At 42.5% G+C, this 23,806-nt stretch overlaps 1 protein-coding gene across 3 annotated transcripts; it reads right to left on the bottom strand.

Moving 5' to 3' along the window:
• Positions 1 to 616: 616 nt before the first annotated feature.
• Positions 617 to 23,707, bottom strand: dapk2b (death-associated protein kinase 2b). Of its 3 annotated transcripts, none has more exons than XM_050074373.1 (12): positions 23,548 to 23,706; positions 22,779 to 22,940; positions 12,583 to 12,804; positions 10,607 to 10,745; positions 8,939 to 9,068; positions 8,779 to 8,827; positions 8,660 to 8,686; positions 8,410 to 8,562; positions 6,694 to 6,739; positions 3,787 to 3,876; positions 3,612 to 3,692; positions 617 to 1,991 (listed from the first exon to the last, which is right to left on the bottom strand). In XM_050074373.1, the coding sequence occupies exons 2-12, from the start codon at positions 22,853 to 22,855 to the stop codon at positions 1,914 to 1,916; spliced, it is 1,092 nt and encodes a 363-aa protein (XP_049930330.1). In that variant the 5' UTR covers positions 22,856 to 22,940; positions 23,548 to 23,706; the 3' UTR covers positions 617 to 1,913. The 3 variants fall into 3 exon arrangements, with proteins under 3 accessions (XP_049930330.1, XP_049930331.1, XP_049930332.1); XM_050074374.1 differs by having other exon boundaries at positions 22,779 to 22,937; positions 23,549 to 23,696; XM_050074375.1 differs by lacking the exons at positions 617 to 1,991; positions 3,612 to 3,692; positions 3,787 to 3,876 and adding an exon at positions 4,364 to 5,959 and having other exon boundaries at positions 23,548 to 23,707.
• Between the last annotated feature and the right edge of the window lie 99 nt (positions 23,708 to 23,806).

The raw sequence follows: 23,806 nt of genomic DNA, 5'->3' as shown, positions 1-23,806 counted from the left end.
ATTGCAGCCTCAGTTTCCTGTTGTTAGCTGACAGGAGTGGCACCTGGTGTTGTCTTCTGCTGCTGTAGCCCATCTACTTCAAGGTTCGACGTGTTGTTGGTTCAGAGATGGTCTTCTGCAGACCTTGGTTGTAACGACTGCTTATTTGAGTTACTGTTGCCTTTCTATCATCTTGAACCAGTCTGGCCATTCTCCTCTGACCTCTGGCATCAACAAGGCATTTTCACCCAGAGAACTGCCGCTCACTGGATATTTTTTCTTTTTGGGACCATCCTCTGTAAACCCTAGAGATGGCTGTGTGTGAGGATCCCAACAGATCAGCAGACCAGCCTGTCTGGCACCAACAACCATGCCATGTTCAAAGTCACTTAAATCACCTTTCTTCCACATTCTGATGCTCAGTTTGAACTTCAGCAGGTCATCTTGACCATGTCTACATGCCAAAATGCCGCCACGTGATTGGCTGATTAGCTATTTGTGTCAAGGAGCAGTTGACCAGGTGTACCTAATAAAGTAGCCGGTGAGTGTGTATCCAAGAATCATGGGATGTTCTGATTTTTACATTGTGATGGAGTCATTGTTTGTTCGACTTCACAGAAACTCACAAAGAAAACAATCACGTTCCTTAATTTATTAAACAAAATTTAAATTTACAATCTTACAGTACATACAAGTGAACGGAAAGAAGATGCATGTATGTTTAAAACAGTGTATGCTCCTTTTAATGAGCTAAGATACAGAGAAATTAAGACATTTGGCTGATATTTACCAGCCGCAACATTGTCGCAACAGCTGGTATTGTTTTTACCTTGTGAGTCTGTGTGTTTGTTACAGTAAGTCAGCATTGCAAAATGTCATCCTACCGACACCTATTGTGGGCGGACGTACCACAAAAGCTGTTTTGAGTATTTTAACAGATGTTTATATGTATTACTGTCACAAGGATGCGGTAACGAAACTTCACACGTGTGTAGTAGTGGTCAAAATGAAGACTGACTTTTACGATAGGTGTGATTTGAGCAAGGGGGCTGTAAGTAGAGAAGAGGCCATTACACCCCTGGCCTACATTCATTTTAGGTGGTGGATGGCTGTATTTCCGCTGGATTGATTCCAATGCTAGACTGTCTATAGTTATTTATATTAACACCATTAGCCTAATGTATCAGGACCAAACAACTGCTTTAAAAACTTGAACTCTAACATTTATTTCACGTTTATATATAAAGTATTTCATGTGTGCATAAGATGAAATGCAATTATTACCCCACTGGACATAACTGAGAGTAAATTAAAAACATATTGTGTTAACACAGTAAACAGACAGCTCTGTATTGTGTACAGGCTCCAGGCAAATTATTCTAATGCTGATGAGGTGAATGGTAAACAGTGTATTTGCTGTATGTTAAACAGAACAACATGTAAATATTTGAAGATCTGCTACCATCTTATTTATTTGTCAGTGCTTTGGACAGCAATACACTTCTTGTAAATCCACACATGCAGCCCGCACAATAAAAAGAAAATAATCTAACCCTGTCAATACTCGGACGTTAAACAACAGCTGAGGGCCTTTTAAGACTGCAGTTATAAGAGGAAGCTGCCTACATTCATGAGGACGTGCTAACATTGGCCTCTCAGTTCCTGTCAACAATAATCCAGTTATATCTTCTTATGCCAGTAAATTTAGAAATGGCAGAACACTATCTAACACACAGCAGATGATCTGCAGGTTTTCTGGGTCACCGAGACACGCAGAGTTGCCTTGACCAGTGAAAATGCTGCAGCAGTCACTCAAACAGATACTGTAAGCGCACTCTTTATGACCAGCAGGAGCTGCAAAGTGTGCGTCAACAAAAGGTGCAAAGTCACTGTTTCGCAACCGGAACATTGTCGACCAGCCACACTTGCTGCTCTCAGGAAGTGCTGCTTCTCTTTCTGGTCCTCGGCCTCCTCTTCAAGATTTCTTCTTCTTGGTCACTTTCACAGTCCCTCTGAAACAGTAAAAGAGTTTGAGTTGAGAAACAGCTGTGAAGTTAATTGTGTGGTGAGAGGCGATGACAGTGCTAGAAGCTGACAAAGTGTAAAGATCATTTTATTGTTTTCAACAGGGAGAAACAGCGAGCAGAGGGAGACAGATAGCCTGGCTTTGTCTGAAGGGAACAAAATTAATCTCCAAAGCTCACAAATTGACAGCAGCAAACCCTCAGGAGAGGCAAACAGGCTCCTGATGGCTACTCATATTGGCACATTTTGCTATGACAGCTATAACCCCCCTTAAACCTTGCATAAAGGCACTACACAGTGCACCTCCACTGCTCCAAAAACCCATAAGTGGGGCTCTCTAACTACCATATGACAGCTGGACACAGTTAGTTAAGACAGGGCCTCGATGAGCTTCTTTGTCTGGGGCCCCCAGAGGTCAGGAATGCCCCTGCAAACTGACACCTTATATCTTACTTATCTAATCTGTACCAAATCTGAAGTGTAAAACTTACAATTTGTGGGTTTATGAGGGGTTATGTGCTGCACTATTTCTTTCCCAGGAGGAGTGATTTCCTGGAGTGACTCCGGCAAGTCACTGCTCCTGGAAGCCATTTTTTTCCAACTGGCGAAGGCATGACCTGCCCTACTCTGCCTTTTAATGAGTATGAAGCTTTTTGCTCACAGTTTTTGCGCTCTAGGTGCCTGGCGTTTTTGCTTGAGGGCTCTGAACTCCTTGAGTTGAAAAAACTCCCCACGTCATCTCTTTTTTCATCATCTTTTTTCCCATTGTCTAATCAGATGATTTGAGAGGTGGGCCTTCTGTGGTGGTCACGACAACAAGTTTACAGTTGGTAAACAATGGAGGAGAAACTGGTGGTAGTGGTTGCTGGATACCCAGAGCTATACTGCCTGACGATAGACAGCAGGTTGTCAAACTGCCCCCGAATCATCCTAAAATATGCCTAGAAACGGCCATAATTGAGGCGAAGCTCCCGGACCAACTGGTGGTACTCCCCATGATCCACCGTCTGTTTTTAGAGTCTCAGGTACTCACACAGATCTTCGGTTCCCCTGTGCCCTAATTAGCTACTCATTTCTGTGAAAAAATGGATAGGTTAGTGTAAGGACATGATGGGGTGGTTGCCTGGCAACAAAAAAAAAAAAGGCGCAAAAAAAGGGCAGTGCAATGCGCCTCGCATTTTGCAAAATGCTCTCTGTGTGATTGGGGCCTTATCCTCCCTCTGATTAGCTAATTCTTGTTGCCTTTATCGGTTGGGTTGGTTAGGTTTAGGCATGAGGAGTGAGATTGGTTAGGTTTAGATTAAGAACATCAGGGTGAGCCAATCAGAGGCAGAGTAAGGCAGAGTAGAGTAAGTCATGCCTTCGTCATCCTAGGTAAAAATATTCACCTCCTGGAAGTTGTGGACAGAGTCGCGCTTGCTGTTTCCCTCTGTTTCTAGTCTTTATGCTAAGCTAAGCTAACATGCAGCTGGCTATAGCCTCATATTTACCACACAGACATGAGAGTGGTATCAGTCTTCTCGTTTAACTCTTGGCAAGAAAGTCCATATGCAAAATTTCCACCAGACTGAGCCATTGCTGTTAGCTTTACAACAGTGAGTTCTTACCCCGTCCTGCTCAGGCAGCTTTTGACCCTTCTTCATGATCCGTGTTAAGTGGTTGCACAGAGCCACAATTCTGAATGTCAGCTGTTGAACAAATAAAAGCAAACAATGAGTCCAAAATCAAACAGAAGCTCAATTTTTGACTGCTGTGAGGAAATAATTAAACAGTGTGCTTTACCTTCCATCTGCGTCTGGCGTACTGTCTCTTAAAGTTCTCCAAGTTGACCACTGACAGCCTTTTCACCATGGCCTGTCTGGGATTCAGAGGCTGTAGAGACACAATGACACAGCAGAGAAAGTATCTGTCATTCTACTGTCAGATCTTAAAGCAAGTCCAGAAACATTATGCTTAAGGTCAAATTTTGACACTATAATCTGAGATACAACAGGAAATGTATTGAAATCTAAGATCACAAATCACAAGAATTTGTAAGTGGGAAACATAATAACTGATGAGCATTTATTTCAGTGCGTAGACGACAGTGAAAAATGTCAGTGTGCACATCAAAGTCCAAAAAATGTGGGCCGTGTACATCCCCTAAGATGCTAAAACACTGATAAGGAGGTGACATTTTCACACGCATGTGATCTTCTCATAGATAGTGTTCTTTTGATGGTGTCAGCTCATAAACCATACCCAAGAAAGAAACTAAGAGAAAAAGTTTTTAAAATAAATAAATAAATTCATTTTCTCGTAAAAGTGCACATTTGAATCTATGAAAAATAATCTAAAACCAAAAACAAACAACCATTAATGACTACACATGTAACTTTATAAATGGATAACCACTGTGAACAATATATACACATGAATATACAGTCTTAAACATAAATGGAATGAAAAACTAAATCAATTAAAAAGTGTGAACTTCGAAAACATTCCATTGAAAAGAGCTGATGTTGGATCCCGTGTCTTCGTCTGGCCGAAACACAGTAAGCACAACATTTATCTTCATTATTAGAATAATTCCTACTATTGTGCCATTATGACACTACTTAAAAGAAACGTTTTGACATTTTGGGAAATATGCTTATTTTACTATGAGAGATGACGCTCTCATATCTGCCTGCTGAATATAAACATGCAGCCAGAAGGTGATTAGCTTAGCTTAGCAATGAGAGCTGGGATAAACAGCTAGCCTGACTGTCCAAATGCTACAAAATCAGCCTACCAGTACTTCTGCAGCTCACTAATTTATATCTAATTTGTTTCATCCGAACAAAATGGTGTTGACATTTTCCTGGGGGGTTGCATTAATGACTTCCTTCAGTCACTGCCCCATAAAAGCACAGTTTACAGTTTTTACATATCAGGTTTTGTATGGTTTAAACAAACAAGATGTAACAGTGAGCTTCAGAGGTGCTGGAGGGCAGTTTTTTGCTTTTACATATGGATAGGGCCGAGCTATGTGTTTCCCCGCTAAGCTCTTGCCTGTAGCTTCATATCTACCATGACAATATGAAAGTGGTATCAGCAAGAATGTAAATAAGTGCATTCCTCAAATTCCTTTTCCTACTGTTACATTAAGTATCGTACCACAGAGTTCACAGGAGAAAATAAAAATTAGAAAGAAAGAAAAAGTAAAGACTACACAGATATACATTCAAAAGTGTCGCTGAAAAAACAACAACGTGTAGAATGCAAACAACAACAACAATTTTTAAAAACATGTTGAGATGTTTAAAGTCAATAAAGGTGTGTCTTTCTTTGTGTGTTAGCCGGACTCTGTGAGTGGCTGTTTGGCCTCGGGGCACAGTTCCCTCCTGCAGGACTGATGCAGCAGCTCCTTCAGTGCCTGCCTCATGTCCGTATTCAGACTGCCGCTGTGGATGCTGCCGTTGGCTCCCTCCGGATGCAGACAGCTCATTACGTCCTGCAGCCACTGCAGCTCAGAGTTCAGCTCCTGCCTCAGAGAGTCCAGCTGACTCTGCCTCTGGCTGTACTTCCCACTGATGCTCTCCAGTGTGGCATCTATAGACTTCATGTCCTCCTGCAACAGCTTCCTCGTGGACTCCACTTTACGGAACTCGTAGCGGATCTGGGACAGCTGCTTCCTCGCAGACTCACTCTCCTCCTTGTACCAGGCCTCCTTGTCATTGTAGATGGAGAGCAGTGCTTCTATATCACCCTGTAGAGTGTGGCGGGCTTCCGCCACCTCCGACAGCTCCGTCTGCATCAGACTGACGTCCTCCACCACGTGGGCGAAACGCTCAAAGTTGGCATATGTGTTGTTCTGGGCCATGCTGGAGTGGGACTGGATGGTGTACTCCTTAAGACGCTTCGTCTTCAGCTGCTCCGCTTTCTTCTCGGCCTCAGGGGCAGCGCTATCTTCCTCCATGTGGCCACAGGACTTCAGACAGAAGGGTGGAGGGAGGGGACACTGAGTGAGAGGCTGTCTCATTGTTGCATCTTGAAAACACCAGCTGATGTGGCACTGTAGGGTTAGTGTGTGACCCTACAGCGAAAGCCATGGCAGGTGAGAGCGCCACAAAAACAGCAGACATTCCTGTTGGGTGTGTTATGCTTCCTGGCTTCATGCTTGTATCCAGACAGGAGGAAGACTCCACAGCAAAAACACCTTTCACATGCATCTCAGCAGCTAATGTTGGAGTAGTCGTCTTCAACAGTACAGGCTGTTAAATGTCCATGCCGTTAAAAACACAATTAGTGACATCTTGCTTCGGGTCAGTCATTTGGATTTGTGGACAAAGTTTTAAAACTGCAAAACACAGCTGTAGAAGATGTGTGTAGCTGAGTGTGTTGATAGGTTAAGAGTGAATAAAAACCTCCTCAGAGAGGGGGTGTGGTGCACTGATGGAAACAATATACAGCAACTGTGATATATTATTTCATCAGGCCAGAACATAAATGTATAAAGTTAATGGGTGTGAACTTTTTGAGTATGAAGTCAACATTTTTTCTGCCAGATTTGAAGATGGATTTTCCTCTAATAAGAAACAAACCTGTTACCCGTGTTTTACCTTTGACATCAGCTGTTAGATGTTTTCACATGTAGGTGGGGGCTGATAGTAGTTACTGAGAGGACAAAAAACATGCCATGATACACATAAATCAAGCACATACCTTAATCCAGTGATGGTTGAGGGCGTCCTGTATGGTCATCCGTTTTCTAAAATGATGACACAAAGAAATTGCAGCTGTGTAAATACACACGAACAACACAGAGCATGGCAAGCAGTCAGGCTTTAGGAAGTGAATCTCTCAGGAATAGGTTCACAGGAATATCCAGTTTCCTGGAGGTGCATTTAAATTGAAACACATGTTAAAGTGGAAACAGAGGTTTTTTTAAGTTTCCCCCCTAGCGGTTCCAAGTGGTATTATTGTTGGTGTCGCTGTCGTAATGGCAACCACATTGCTTCCCTCAAAGCAACTACCAACAACACAGGACAATCTGCATTTTGTTTTCCACAGTTACTTCGGTAGTTTCACTGTCTGCCATTTCCACTACTGGGGCAAGTTATTGCAAAAAACTTACCTTGGTACTTTTTGGTAGCTGGGGATAGCTACTGATAGCTATCAGGGGAAACAAAAGCACTATCCTCTACCTGTTTTAGTTGCGCAGTGGTTGACATACTTCCCTCGTGCCGTAAATCAAACCTTTATTTTCCTGGGAGAACGCACCCGATGGCAGACAGAATTGCAAAGTGACAGGTAACAACTCTATATGGCAATGGTGTCATGATTCCATAGCAGCAGTTCTCAACCATTTACGTTTTCACCCTTAAAATGATACACATTAGGTCACAGACCCCACTTGGATAAGATCTCGCTTCAGGGCCCTCTAACTCAAAAGATTTGGGTTGTTTAATATGAATGAGTTGCAGCTGAGGAGATAACCGTGGCGGAAGTGAAGCTTAAATTCAGAATCAGCCAATCTTGCAGTTATCAGGGCATTGAATGGCCGTTATCAGTGGTGATAAACATCATAGATATGGGTTGGTAGGGGCCTGACAAATCTTCTATCTGGTTGAGAAGGCCATTATCAGGTCATAAAATCAAACTTCCCGCTAGACACGCAAATGGCACAGGACTTTCACCCATCAGACCGGGGTTTAAGTCATTGTGAAGGCAATAACTACAGCCAACCATTACCTTTATCTAAACCTAAACACATTTTGGCGCCTAAACTTAAGGAATGTGAAATCTAACAAACTGGTAACAATTGGCTAATAACTGCCTTCTGAACAGTAGGTGCAGCAGATCCATGCTGACCCAAATCTATGAGGCTTATAACCCCAGATAATGGCCATTTAATGGGTTGATAACATCCGAAACGGATGCCAGAATGTTAACACTTATGACTGCTACTCACATTGTGCTAACTTCTACAGCAACTTTTGAGTGAAAATAAATATTCCCCATTTTTCTGGGGACACCCTGGAACTCCCTCAAGGACTCCAGGGGGTCCCTGTACCCTTAGTTAACCAACATTTATTTCATAATGATAAGTTAAAGCATACAACTTGTCTATTTCCACTTTTAGCAACAAGAACAAATTCGCATGGCACAAAGAAAGAAACACGGTGCTTTTTTGTGATTAGTTTGCTGTGTAAATAATGTTTATTTAACTTATTTTATTATGTGTATTGCATTGTTTATCAAGAGCAAATGTGCCTTAATCCTTGCTCTAGATTTCTGTGAACTGGCTGGCCTTTATTCTCATTTGGATCAGGTCTGTCTATTATGTGCACTCTGGATTTATTACAGTGCAACCTCTAATACTGTATTGGAGTCCTCAGACTTGAGCTTTGACCTTCAGCTGTTTGTCCGCTCTTTTACCTTGTGTCCTTCACCAGGAGCTGTCTGATGAAGCTCTTGGCCAGCTCGCTTGTATTACTGAAGAGCTCTTCATCGAACTCATAGTCCATCGCCGAGATGTTTCCCAGCGTTTCCTGCTTCGTGTCGCCCAGGAAAGGTGACGCGCCACTCAAGCTGAAACAACATTCACACTCTCACTTAGTCCATCCTCGATAATCTCCTCTGGTACATTAAGATGCCTTAATCATAATCATGAATCATCCCAACTTACAGTATGTATGTGATGACTCCAATGCTCCTGTGAAAAACAGCACAAGGTTAATCCAAAGTTATGCACTGTAGCCTGCTGTGTGGAAGGCAGCAGAGTCAGAGGTAATTAAAAGCTCTTACCACATGTCTGCCTCCAATCCCAGTTGCTCATAGTTGACTATCTCTGGAGCTGAAAATAGACAGCACACACTCCTGCATCACTAACAGCGACAGGCCAAACACCGAGCCTCCTCTTAAAATGCCCTACACCGCAAACACATCTCGTATAAAAAACACTTACCGACAAATTCAGGGGTTCCAAAAATGTTTTTGAAATCTGCCCCGGCTTCTATTTTGTGTGCAAGTCCAAAGTCTATGAGTTTGATGCGGGGTAGATGAACATTCCTGTCCAGCAGCATTATGTTTTCAGGCTGAAGTGCAAAAACAACAAAACAGAGGCACATTTGTCAGCAGATTTCAACTAATACCAAGATTGGGTAATTCATAAACAACACTGAGTAAAATAATTTACCTGGGTAAAGCTGCCTTTTGCGCAAGCGTTAAAGAAAAACATTGCAACGATTACAGTCATACTTGTTAGCGTGAAACAATGAAATACTTAAAGAGAGAGTTGAGCAACTTGGACATTTTACTTGTTCACTTTCTTGCTGAGAGTTGGCAAAGAGAAGATTGATAAGAGTCTCATGTTTTTACGCTAAGAAATTAAGCCTCCCAGCTGGCTAATTTACTTCAGTTTAGCACAAACAGCTACAAGTAACACAGTCTTTGGCCCCTCTATAGTTAACTAACTACAACATGCTGTGTTTATTCAATTCCTACAACAGCAATACTGTAAAAGAGACAAATTGATGTTTACAGGTGTTATGTGCCAGACTGTTTCATGGTCGGAACCACTACAGGAAGTTTGTGGTCCCAACCAAGAAATACCTAGGAAATAGTTCAGTACATAACTCCTTGTAAAACAGGTATTTGTTGTTTTACACTTTGGTTTTTGCGAGGAGTCAGGGTATATTATGCAGAGGTTTCCTAATAAGACAAAAGTAATCTATCTTAATCATCGCTCACAACCCAGTAGAAGTGTGTGGTGGTGTGTTTATCTGCAGAGACTCTGCCCTCTGCCTATATTATCTTATTTACTTCTTAGGTTGTTGTGCTTGGGACGATCCTGGACACAGCGCACAGGTGAGGTTGAGACTTTACAATAGTGACTAGGTGCCAGACCGTAAGCAGCGTGCAACCAAGAGGAAGCCATGAAAATTGAATCTGATGTTGGCTTTACTTTTACTTTCGCTGGCGATATTGTTTACAAACACTGACTGACCATTCCTGCATAGACAAGACACAGCTTGTTCGTTCATGAGATTGCCATAGCAACTGTGTAGCTTTGGACTGCTATAAATCAATATAAAGGTCACAAGCTCTGCAACATCTGCGCTGACTGGACAGACAGTTTCAACATTTTCCTAGACTGAACATTAACCCTGATTTCACAGAATCTGCAAATACAAATGAGTGCACAGATCCGTCATTATGAACTGAAGGTCACGGCCTCAGGCAGGTTTGAATCGAGCCCTTCACGGAGTGTTTTTTTCCCTCAATTGCCACACAAAGAGCATTAAAAGTGAAGAGGAGGAGCTTCAGCTGCAGAAAAACAGGACAGTGACTATCAGCAGTGTGGGCGACGCTGCTCTCTGAAAGTGTGGAGATAACCTTGTGGTGTCTGTATCTGAGAGTCTGGACCTCAGCCACAGAAAACAGGAAGGATGTGTGATTCAGAATGCCAAGACTCTACCGGCACGTACATTAGACACCTGCTATATATATTTGACGTTAAGTCCCACTCGACCCTGCACGTGTGGACAGTTAAGTAGCTGTGAGAGTAAATAACTCATCTTCATCATGGGACTAGTATAGGTTACATACGATGCAAAGATGGAGCACGTTGTACCTTTAGATCAAAGTGTGCGATCCTCTTGGAGTGGAGGTACTGGACTCCATCTAGGATCTGTTTGATAAACCGAGTGGCCTCCTCTTCACTGAGAGACTCCTTCTGAGCCAAGAAATCGAATAGCTCTCCTCCAGACACCCTGTAACACACACACAGACACACACAGTCATGTTTCCATCACTTCAAAGGACATGACATTGACATACATTAATTTCCTGGAGACTTAAAGCTCATTGCTCCCTTCACATATGGAAATAGATACGTCCATCTTACTGTAAACGTTGTAAACATCACTGCCCTTGTTCATCCATGCGTCCTTTATGATGGCACGAGAGGGCAGAGTCAAAAGTTTCACACAACAACAAACAAGGCCACAGAAGAGGAGATTGTAATATTGTACCCATAGGCAGTGTTGTGGATGGCAATGGTCTGCATGGCCATTATATACATACCGAACATGTGGAAGGAGAATTCTTTTCACTACTTTAACTATATATGACTACATCTTATTATCTATTACAGATTCCCTCTGTTCCACCATTATTTAAATTTCTTTGTCGTCTCTTATGGTCGAATCATGCTTGAACTACGCATGATCTCTGGTGGTACTGATCTGTTACGTTCATATCCATTAGCTTCCAGAAAATGTGCACAAACACAGACAAAATGTACGGAGAACGGACAGAAGGCTCCGTCCATCTCTATATCTAACGTTGAGCATAAATGATCCCTTACCCTAATCCTAACCTTGCCAGAACCTTAACCCAAGTCCTCTCCCTGCAAAGTAATGATTTATGTTATAGGGACTTGCATTTGTTCCCATAAGGAAAGCGAGTCCCCACTAAGCAAGTCCCTATAAGGAAAAAAGTCCCTACAATGTGTAAACAAATTTATGTCCCCACAACATGAGTAATACACATCCACAAGGACACTCAATCACTCACTCAGATAATCTGATACAAGGACTCTCTTGAGCTTTATCTAAAGTGAGTTCTCAGGATTTGGATGCGCTGGTTCAGGATGCCTTAGATATTTTTGTTTGCCCTACTTAAAAATCACTGTAGTTCTCCACCTTTTTAAAATAAAATACCTGAATCGCTGTTGAAAAAGGTACAATGCATCCTTTGTCCAGCTGGCAGCACATAAACATGATGTTCTTTTATATTCATACAAAGAAAACATAACAGACTGAATGACACACACTGTCTCATCCTGCATCTAACAGGAACTGTTCTGTCAGTCAGTTCACCCCTGCTTTGATTCGACTGAGCTTTCATTTAGGACTAATTATACTCGCCATGTTGCCAGGCACTTGCTGGACCCAAATGGGGCCCTAACTCTGAGGCAACACAAGCCTTTTGACTCTGTGAGAGACATCCGGGGACATGATCCTGGCAAACGTTTTTTGGCAAACACAGATTAAACAATCTGTGTGCAGAGAAATAATCTCACATGGACATGAACATGGACAAAAAGGATTCTGTGGGGATGTCCGGATGTTTAAAGGTATAATGTCAGTTTAGTTTGGCAAGCATTAACTTTTTTTTTTTTTTTTTTACAGATGTGGTGATGCGGGTGGCATGGTGGTGCAGTGGTTATCATTGTTGCCTCACAGCAAGAAAGTTCCTGGTTCTAATCGCGGGTGGATGGTTCAAACCCCAGGGTGGGGGAGCCCTTCTGTGTGCAGTTTGCATGTTCTCCCCGTGTCAGCGTGAGTTTTCTCCAGGTACTCCAGCTTCCTCCCACAGTCCAAAGACATGCAGGTTAATTGGTGACTCTAAATTGTCCGTAGGTGTGAATGTGAGTGTGAATGGTTGTCTGTCTCTATGTGTCAGCCCTGTGATAGTCTGGCGACCTGTCCAGGGTGTACCCCGCCTCTCGCCCAATGTCAGCTGGGATAGGCTCCAGCTCCCCCTAACAGGATAAGCGCTTACAGAAAATGAATGAATGTATGTTGTGATGCATTGTTGACTCACAGTTCAAGGATGAGCACCACATCTGTGCGGTTCTCGTACACATCATGTAGCGATACAATGTTGTTGTGCTGGAGCTGCTGCAGGATGTCCACTTCCCTCTCAATCTCCTCTCTTCTAACGCCACGTCTGCTGGCTCGACTCTTCCGCTTCTTGATGAACTTTGCTGCATATTCGACACCTGTGCTCTTCTCTATACAGCGTTTGACAATTGCAAACTGACCACTGCGGACAGAAAAGAAGAAAAAAGACACTGCTGAGTGTGATATAGGTATCATTTTTCATGACAGAGAAAAATTTCAACAATTCTCAACAATTAATAACAGGATATAGCTGCTGGTGAAGACAGACCCCAGGGAGGAAGCCACTGTGTCAAAACCAGCTGAAATATTGAGGTATAGTCCATCACTTCCTGTTTCCCAGCCAGACAGAGAACAATCAGACTGGCCGGCAATGTGGACAGAGTTGCTGTCCTCCCACACCAGCGACCTTCCTGCCAAATTTCTAGCCATCCTCAAGAGATCAGTCCACTGAAAAAATCCCAAAAACTCTGGATATTTCACAACAGAGGTGTGGCTTGGAGACCATCTCTCAGTGGATTATTGTTTCATTTTTCACTGCGCTCTTGTATTGCATGCTACGGCCTGTGGACACGTGATTATGGAATCTAGTTTGTGAATTTAAACCCTGAGCTACACCAACATAAAATGGGCATTTCATCTTAAAAGACAGGGATGACTCCACCAGTAAACTTGGTAAATGTTATTGCCACTCTCCCCTGACATGACTACACAGTCATTTTACTTATAATTGACCCACTGACAGACTGATTGAGAAGTGTGAAGGCATTTTCCAGCGCTGTCGCCCAGTTAAATATATGTGGTGAGTCTCCATGGCTTTATCATCAGACGAGCACTTGTAATCTTAGCCTGCTGCCACTCCAGCTGCTTTACACGCTTCCTGCTGCTGTGGGCTGACCGGCCCACTCTATACATTCAGACTCTGAAAACAAGCCTCTCAGTCACTAATCCCCCAGTAACAGGCCACAGGAGGACACGAGGGCGAGTGTGGTGGCAGAGTTGGCAAAAAGTTTCTGAGTGGGGAAGATGAACACTATTATTCCCGAGACAAAGACATTCAGTCAAGTATGCATAGAGAATAGTGACTTGTGATTGGACAAAACATATTAAGGTCTGTGGACACAAGAATTTACTGAATATTCCAATGTAACATAGACAAGTTGTATTTTTAGACATTGTGAAAGAACACACATAGAGAGGACACAGATAATGACTGGCAGGCATATGTTTTGGACATAACTGTCCGCACAGAGATTCCAGGGTGGCTGTGAGAGGCTGTCCAGTCTGTGTCCACTATCATCATGGTGTCTAGTGGGCTAAGAATAGCCTTGCTCACAGGCTCCTTCTCCACCTGCCACATCTCTGCTGCTGCTGCTGCTGCTGCTGCTGCTGCTGAGGAGATGAAAAAGCCTGCTGAGCTGGAGCTGCTGGATAAAGGCTGTCCAAAAACGTATGCATACACACTGTGCTCCTGCGACGCTCATTTCACACAGCAGTTTACTCTTTGTACTTTCAAAGAGCGCAGACACGAAGACAGCTCCAGCTCATCCCAAAACAAATAAATGGATTAAATACAAGAGTAACCTTTCCTTAACCGCATTAGTGTGGGAAGGTTGAGCCAGTTTGCTCTTATGGAGGCACACCCTGTCCTGTGCAGTCCTACAAACACATCTGGGAGCTGCGCCACTGAGGACATTCAGCTAGGACTTTTCTAAGACTTGCTCAAAAATAACATCAGTTACTGGGGTGCATTAGTGCCCTCAAGATACAATTGATACAACTGCTGCCATCCCTAGCGAATATAATTTGAGGCCAATATTACTGTCTTTAAGAGGCTGTTGCGTGGTCGATTTTCAAGCTAGCACAAAGGTGGCAGTGATATCTTGTGAAACGCTTTAAATTTAGGCTGGGTGTGAGATTAACTGGCATTGTAATTTTCAAAGGGGTCCCTTGACCTCAAGATATCTGAATAAAAATAGGTTCTATGGGCACCCACAAGTCTCCCCTAAACTTGAGAAGGCTTGTTCCCAGTAAATGTTTTGTTCTTTAGAATCAGTTAACGACTTAAAAATGAAGCTGCCTAACATGAACATAACACATAAGCCCCGGTTCCACCAAACACTTTCAGTATGGTACCTACACCCTAGGTCCACTTAGCGTTTCCACCGCAAACAATACTCTTAAATGTGGGCAGGGTTGTTGTCACTCACTGCTCTGTCCAGCACTCACTATATTTCCTCCTTTATCAGTCTGCACCTCGTTTATCATCCACAGAATGGAGTTGCATGCCTACATTTCCAGAACAAAATAAAACAAGCTGCAGTGAGAGTCTCTCTCAGTGGGATGTTTAAAAGTAGTGGGTTTGTGCATTTAATCCATCTCAGGCAAGCTCAGGGGTTTCATGTTGCCCACAGGCCACAGCCCACAGGAACGGCACTTTTTTTCCCCCTCTGTTCTCACTTCACATAATCTGAAGATCCACTCGTTACTAAACGTCTGTGTCATCCAATGAAAACTAATGGAATGGTCAAAGTTGTCACATTGAAATTTAAAGTGTGCTGATGGATTTACGCATTGAGCAGCACTACAAGTAAACGTTCCACCTTAAAAGTTGCCAGCAGTCGGCCCAGTAAATTATTTTTCTCAAGACTACAGCTGCTGCGAAAGGCAGCAAAACATCCTTTCATTTTATAGTTACAGTTTACTAATAAAATTATAAAATAACCAAAAACCAAAATCAAAAATCAAAACCAGCCACAACTCAGCCTTGAGCAGTGTGACCGTCTGCTATTGACCATTTTTTGGTGACCAAAAATGGGGACGGTACGAAACAGTTCCATTGGTACCATCCACTACTTTCCACAGTTGAAACGGAAAAAAAGTGTACCTTACTGAACTGTACCATGCTGCTCGGTAGAAATGGGGCTATTAAGACAGGATTACTGTGGCACTCCAAATATTAACTGTACTGGTATTAGTCAGATAATTAGTATTAACTGTAAAATAAGAAACCCAAGTATATCAGTATGTGATTCCTTAAATCGCCATATTGACATAGTTTTCAACTAGCCTATAGACATCAACATAAGTGATTCATTCAGCATAAGAAATTCCTTATATTCAGTTATGTCTTTTGGTTTTGGTGTGCCAGCCCAAGATTTTCAGCGGCCTCGTCTGGCCACCCCTATGAAAAATTTCTGGGAGTGCCACTGCCGGGGTGTACTTTCATTACACAACCCAGATCTTTAATGACTATTACACTGGAGAGGACAGAGTGTTTGATAGAACACCAAATATTATGCAATCGAGTTCTGCAACACTGGAAACTATGGCCTCAAATACCCAAATGAGCATTTCTGAAACAGTCTGAAAATAAAAACTAGATTACAAGTGTCACAAATACACAGTACTATAAATTAAGTATAGTTTACAGGTTCTGAAGACATACCTACTCCAACCACAAAGCTCTAGGGGGGTTATTATCAAGTTAATGTATTCCTATCAGTGCAACAAAAGCACTGACGAGATCAGATGTCAGTGTGAACATGTTCCAACAGAAAATGCAGGTTAGAAAGAGAGAAAGGGAGGAGACATATATGTCGTAACAATGGTCTTCAAAGAGTCACACACATGTTGGAAAGAAAAAAATACAAACAGGGTGGGTGGGGTACTGAAGCAAAGCAGCGGCGTGGAATCTGAAATGCCCCCTCTGTCTGTGCTATTCACAGGACATTTCCACCCCTGAGACATCCCTGAAAGGCTGACCCTGTTAGAGATGACTGTGATAATGTGTGAACTGAGGAGGAGGGTACTTCGTTCAATGAATTCCCCTTGCAAACAGCAAACATCAAGCACCCCATCCCACAAGGGAGGAAGTGTTGCAAAGCAGGAGCAGCAACAATGTCCTTAATTTGCCTGTTAAAACAAGACTGAAGAGAACGGCCACTTGTGGTGTTTGTTGTAAATGTGAGAAAGTACACAACACAAATGTCAGTCCAAGGGCTTTACTTTGGTGTTGTTACGAGGTGCAGGGTAACAGCGGTGAGAGCGGTGATGCTGGGAGTGGTATTCCACAACGGGCCAGGCGTGCCGGCTGTCTTAGCTCTAAGCCGGCCAGTGGGGCTGAAAGTACCATCTCCCCACAGACTTTCCACTTCCAACAGCTGAAGGTCATTATCCACAGCCAAGGTTGGAAGAATGCTCGGACAAGTGGCGCCGGCCCAATATTTAAACACATTTCTCAGCTGAACCTCTGGGGCGGCGTGACAAAGACAGACAGATTCATAATTGACCAAGCCCTGTCCCTAACCGCCCCTACCATCTGTGATCTCAGATGGGAAGGAGAAGCAGCTCAAACTTCTAAATATGACTCATCAGTGCAGAAAATGTAATTTCCCTTGCATTATCTAGTGCAGCAAATGCTTGAAAACCCTTAATCTGCTATTGACATTAAATATCTAAACATTTATGGCCGTGAAGTGATCAGGATACTCCAGATTCCCACTTGTTTTGAAGTGGTCCAATGTCAACAATGTATCTGTTGAGCAGCAGGGCTGTATGAGCATCTGCTGACAGTAACGGGTGACCTCTGTCAAAATGGGACCTCTAGGAATGTCAGAGAGGTCATCGTGGAGTTCCCTCCGCCAGGCTGCACTGAATAAACACATTTTTCACCCCACTCAACAGCAGGAATGTCCCTCAGAGCTGACAACACGCATTCTTGTCCAGCTTCTTGTACATGCATGCCTACTGTCGGTGCTATAGATACATCGTGTACAGTAAATCCCTTTGGAGAAATTCTAGCGCTTTGCTGTGATCACCAGCAGCACCTGTCTGCCTCGCGACTGTCAGCTCTTTTCACTTTGATGCATCTGGTGTGTGAAGGTTGCGGTTTCAAGTGTGCATGGCTGCCCTCCCTGCATCCTCTCCACAGACAACTCACTTCTGCAAACTGATTTCTCTAATTTATTTCCTTCTGCAATTATGTGCGTAGTATTTATAGAAATTACAAATGTTGCACAGACAATTTGGATAACGTGTTGTGTGATGTGACCTTTTTAGTGTTCCTGCACTCAGTTGGAACTAGACATTTGAGCAGTAAAATAACAAAAGGCTATAGACATGCTAGCAGCTCTGTGAGGTTAGGGAAAGTGGTGTTAGCATTTTCATCATCTTAGTTTGTCATGCTGCCAAGCACTAAACGCTACGTCAAGTTAGATGGGAATGTTGTTAGTTTTGCAGGTATTTGTTGGTAGGAATCTTATTTGAAAATTCTGACCTGATTAGCGCTTGGTATCGTTAAAGAATCTGCAATACCAGTAACAACTGGTAGCTACTCTTAAAGTAATAGATACCAATAGAGCACTTTACCCGATCCCTTTAATGTGAATGGAGTGGTGTGCAGTTTTAACGTCTTGATGGCATCTCGGCACGCTGAACCGCCAGCTCTACCAAATACAACGTGCTCGACTTCACACCACAGATTATATGGGTTGTAATGTTAGCTGCTGCTGTGGGAGTGTGAGCTCCATCCCAGGCAGCCACACTCACATAGTAACAGGGCTAACTGTTAGCATCACACAGTTGACGTTACCTAACGGTTATTAATGGGTTTAACGACAGTCGCGACATTTCTGTGTCAGTGGGGGTCTGTTGGGAACGCTTAATAGCTCAGTGTTAGATGTTAGCCGCTGCTGCTGTGTTAGCTCATGCTAAGCATGCAGACATTGAACTGACCTTTTGCAACAGAAAGTTTGCTAATCCGGTGGGGAGTGGGGACGGTCCTGGATCAGACCCATGGTGCAAAAAGGATCAAATGCAGATATTGTGTGACTGAAGATGTTTTGATACTACTTGTAACTGGGTCATTTCGGTCAACACCTTAAAGTTATAGAGCACAGACACCAAACCCTAGACCTGATGGTGGTGCTAGAGACAAAGTCAGAGGACCACCAAATGCATTCATCCTCTGAGGACCATGACTGTCTTAATTAGGCCTCCAGGAAGTGCACCGGGCTTTAAAGCCAATGTTTCATAGTGGCCAACCGGTGGAATTACAACTCCTGGGTCTGTCACATGATGCCATGAGGCCGAAAAAGACTTTTTCCCAGAGACTAACACTGGGGAAGAGACATCTGTAAGTGGATGCATTTTAGTGAGCATCACAACCCCCGCTATGTGACTCGTTCCACTATCAGGATTTAATCCATTTGGTAAGTGGAACGTCTGGAACAGCTGCAAGATCAAATCATTTTATCCCCATTCAGTTTAGTGGAGCACTAAAACATAGCTGGCTCGTCTGGCAGAAGTCTCTAGTATGCTTGCTCTATGGACCCAATGATACGGAAGCAGCGTTGATCATCCAGGTAATAACATACTGCCAAAATAGAGCTTTTTTTGGCTTTATGCACCACTGAGGAGCTTTCATAGGAATGAACGGGGTCCCGCCTTCAATGCTGTATCCAGGTATCTTAACACATCCATGGTCTGTATACATTTCAGGGTTTCCTACACATTAATTTATTTGTATTTATTTGTGTATTTTGGTCTATAAGCAGCTGCACCTCTCATCTATTGAACTGAACCTGCGACTCAAACTCAAACTGCTGCAGAGAAAAAGCATTAACTTATGGAGAGTTCTGCCTGCGCTGCGTTTACGGACCCATAAAAACTTATGAATTTAGGGAGAGGACACAGACTGATACATAAGGACACAGGCAAGCAAAAAACATACCGCCAAACATAGATTCTGGGAAAAACTGCAATCCAATAGTCAAGATGTTTCAGTCTGGACCAAATGGCAGACTGACATATGGACCGACACTGCTATCTTTAGCGCTATGCCACCAATAGTGGGGTTAAAATCACAAAACACAAACTCCACTTTGATGTGAGGGCGATATTTACGGTTTTCAAAATCAGGAGGAAGTTTACAAGCTATTTATCTTTGTACAGGCATGCACAGACAATAGCACTTCCTATCCAACCGTGCATCCTGTGAATGTTTGTCGTTGCTTGATGATGACTAACAAAGATATTTCTTCATTTATGGCCACCGCAGTATCGTTAAAGTTATAAGTTATTTGATATTATGACCAAACATGGACAAGATTGGACCTGCCGTTGACAGGTAGAGCTCCCATAGTGCACCATCTGCCTTGACTGTCACTTGTATAACAGCTCACTAAATTCTCACCAGTGTGGTTGGAGGGCCAGTGGCAGCTGTGAGCACACACTGTGACACTTCCTACTGCATAGCATCATCAGTGTCATCACTTAGATGGTAAGGCAGGTCAGTAAATGCCCCACATCTCAACCAAGGTGTTATTTTACAGATTGGTTTACAGAAAACTCACGTCAGATGTGGAAAGAAACATTGAGTACAAGTGCGTGGGGCCCCGTGACATTAAAATCTGTCAATAGGGGGGACAGTATGATGAATCGACTTTCCCAAAGCAAATGGCTCAACAGTTCCACAGAGTATAGACCATCTTAAAAACTCCACACAAACAGTTTTTGGCCCCCCACTTCAAATTTCCCCACCCTCTCAAGAGGACAACTGAGTAACAGTTCCATTGTGTGGTGGTGATGTCTGTACCCGTGAGGCTGTTACAAACTGTGGGCGGGGTGGGCTGTATCCCCCAAACCTCACTACAGAGTTGTCACAACAACTTAGAAGAAGTTCAACCAAAGACACCCAGCTGCTGAATTGGTCATAAAATTCTCAGACACATTTAGCAACTGAACAAAAAAATGTTTCTTGTTTTCAGTTGCAGGCATCTGTGGCTTTTAACCACATTAGCTTTCTGTTTTCCATGACAGCAGTGCTGAACACATTCAAAGCTCAGCTCACAGCAGAGTCGTCTTATCAACTAACATGTTTTCAGCTCAACCACAACTCAGTGATATTGTCACTCTTTAAATAACACAACAACTTACTGGCAACACTCTCCAACGAGGCACTCTTTTGGCCAGTATGACACTTTATTTTTCCTGTTAACTCTCCAACACAATGACTATTTGTACATTGATTACTCACCCAGTGTTATGTTGAATTCATGACAAAAACTTTGTGTTTCCCACACACCTCCACAGTGAAGAATCCAAAAATAGAGAAAATTCTTGATGAATTGAAATAAAGGGGCAGCCGTGTTTTTAAAAAAAGCAAAACATCTGTTACTAACTCTCACACAACTTATGCAGTATAATCCAAGTCTCATTTATCCAGTCGTATGTTCAGTACTTACCAAAAACATGCATGTTTGCTAAAACCGTAGTATTTAAAAACGTGTTTGCATTAGAACTCTGCTCAGTAGAGTGCACAAGCAGAGTTATAATGCAAGTGCTTAATGTGCTATTCACAGCAAACGCGAGCAAATTTTCGCATTGCATCACTCACACAAGTTTGAACACTAGAATATTTTGCATTGACTCACTTCATACGCATGAATAACTTGCATCATACGCTTGTGAAATTGTTGAATTGATGAATGAACTGACACCCCCATGTCCTTGGTGTCATACATCCCTGGAGGGTCTCAATGCTGATTAGCTATCGCGGTGCAAATTGGTCGTTAAAGTTCAGATTTTTCAGCTCTCACGAATACGCATATGACACAAAACAGCACTATTCGCTTAATTTGCATCACTTAATTTCCATATTTCGCATCAGGTCCATTGCAGTGCCTGATGGGAATTCATGTCTAATCGTGTTGTTACATGGACTTTACACAAAATTAACTCAGGTGAATTACTTTATTCGTACACAACATAATAAGGCGCACTACTTGTTCGTGAAGTGTTTTTAATCATAAGGTGTTTGGAAAGTACCGAGCATATGACTGGATAAATGAGACTTGGATTAAACTGCACAAGTTGTGTAAGAGTTTGTAAACAGATGTTTTATATAATTTTGCTGTTGTTAAACGCAGCCCCCCTTTTACTTCAGTTCATTAAGAATTTTCTCAGTTTTTGGATTCTTCGTTCACCATAAAGGTATGAGAATAAAACAGTTATCTTTGTGAATTCAACATAACACGGGGTGAGTAACTGATTTACAAATTATCATTTTACAAGTATAGTAATCCTTTAATTCATCAGAAGAGCACCTACAATGGAAAACAATCTGCAATCATAAATTGTGATGACTCATTAAAAAAGACTTTAAGACAAAGACACCAATAGATAAAGTTTATACATGTTGCATTCAGCAGCGCTTTCCCACAATGTAAGAAAATGACCTATAATAATGATCTATAAAACATTAATAAATGATTCATTAACTATTAATAAAGCATTAGTTGCAATTTATAAAGAGGAGTACCTTATTTGGAGATGCCATCCTTATTATCCCAGTAAGATTATTTTTTTCATTTGCAGATTCATTTAATTATTCTATGATATTAATAATAACATATCAACGAAAGTGTGAATGTTGGACACAAAACTCCTCCTCCACAGGCCTGTAAATGCAGCTGAAGCACCCACAGCAGGTCTTGGTGTGTGCTGTCAGGGTGTGTCAGAGCAGCTGTTCAGTAAATGACCCGCAAAAATGAGGACTTACTGTCCATTTTGATGAGTAGTGAAAGTTTAGAGGTCAGACACGTAACTTTCACACCCTGTCAATCTGTTAGCGAGTGGTTCACATGCCAAGGCTGTCCTTCCGTGCAGAGTGGATTAGTAGCTTCCTCAATACACACTGCACCCTACAAACTTCCTTTAACCTATTTCCCCATGGGACACAGTTTCCTCGACGTTTGGCCTCGCTAATCAGCTTCAACACATTGATCCACCGCCCAGTAGCAGCTCTTACAAAATACATTTTATTCTCTTTCCTGGGTTGGACACATCATGTCCAAACAGAGCTTGTTTTCTCTGAGTGTGTTTACTCTTCAAACTTTATCTCTCACTGTAAACTTCAACCTACTTCAACACAGCGACACTCCCCATTTCAAGCTTTAACAGGACCAGCTGTTTGCATACGTACACATGAGGACCACTGTGTCAAAAGGCATGCAGGGGAGAGCTGAATCACACACTGACTCACACAAAGTGAGGAGGATCATTTCCCAAGGAGTGGAATGAAACATCTCCTACTGTTCACCTTTGAGAAATACTCACCTTCCCAGTTCTTCTCCAATTTCATAGAAATCATCCACATTCTGTTGCTTGAACACCGCCATGCCGGGTGTCTTCATTGATGTAGTTTGTCTCCTTGATGTGCACCACTTAAGCCCGTCTATCCAGCACTCTTCTTCCCTTTCTCCACGAGTCCAACCCCTGCTGATACAAAGAGGTGTTCCTCAAGATTTCTGACAGCAGTGATGAAAATGTTCACGTTACAACTTGCTGTAAAGCATTCCATCTCAGAGCTTTACCTACTTTCACCTGCCTGTTGAGAAAGCCTGAATGCTAGCTGACATCCAAATGAAATTACAAAAAAGTACACTTAGTCTGTCTTTCAATTGTCTAAGTACAGATTATTGGCTTTAAACTTTAACAAGTGCAACTCACAGAACTGTGCCAAGCTGGGCAGAATAACAGTGTTAAGTTGTGATTGTAAGGGGATTAAAAATGAGCTTTTGGGGTAATTGGGGAAGGATATGTGAAATTTGCTCCTGTTTTGAAACATTTTGTCTGACAAACAGACTAACAGCTGCAACATATGCTTTCTGAGGATTAAAAATAACATTTACTGCTATGAATTTCAATTTAACAGAAACATAAAAGAGAACAGTGATTAATAATACACTGTAAGAGTGAATATTTACGCACATACAAAAATGTGAACACAAAAAATCCCCTGAAATACTACAGACTTCCTATCTGAATTTCATGTCTCACTTCAAGTGGCTCCACAAACTGACTGAAACCAAACCGTATGTCTTACCTTCTGTCAAACGCAGAGTTGACGATAAACTTGCATCAGTTCCCAGGTCTCCTACAGCCGGTCTGTTCTCCTCATGCCTGCACTTCTGGCACAAAACTGCTCCTTTAGCCTCTCTGTTGTTTTCTGTCACTTGTGGCTGCACCATCAGGCTTTTGTGTCTGCACAAGTCCCTCCCCCTCATGGCTCTATTATGAAACTGCATACATGAGAGAGGCAGGCTATCAATAAAGATGACAGACACAACTGTTTATTCTGAGCA

This window comes from Epinephelus moara, chromosome 20, assembly GCF_006386435.1.
Source record: "Epinephelus moara isolate mb chromosome 20, YSFRI_EMoa_1.0, whole genome shotgun sequence".
In the NCBI taxonomy this organism is placed as follows: domain Eukaryota; kingdom Metazoa; phylum Chordata; class Actinopteri; order Perciformes; family Serranidae; genus Epinephelus; species Epinephelus moara.
The sequence above is the reverse complement of the archived record's forward strand: the minus strand, read 5'-3'. Positions and strand labels throughout refer to the sequence as shown.

Bases quoted from the DNA above. Each gene is read 5' to 3' on its own strand.
- dapk2b (XM_050074375.1), bottom strand. From the start codon at position 22,855: ATGAAGACACCCGGCATGGCGGTGTTCAAGCAACAGAATGTGGATGAT. The intron at 9,069-10,606 runs GTACAACGTGCT...TTTGCACTTCAG, and splicing joins TCGCACACTTTGATCTAAAG to CCTGAAAACATAATGCTGCT. The intron at 8,563-8,659 runs GTAAGTTGGGAT...ATGTTGTTTCAG, and splicing joins GGAGTCATCACATACATACT to CTTGAGTGGCGCGTCACCTT.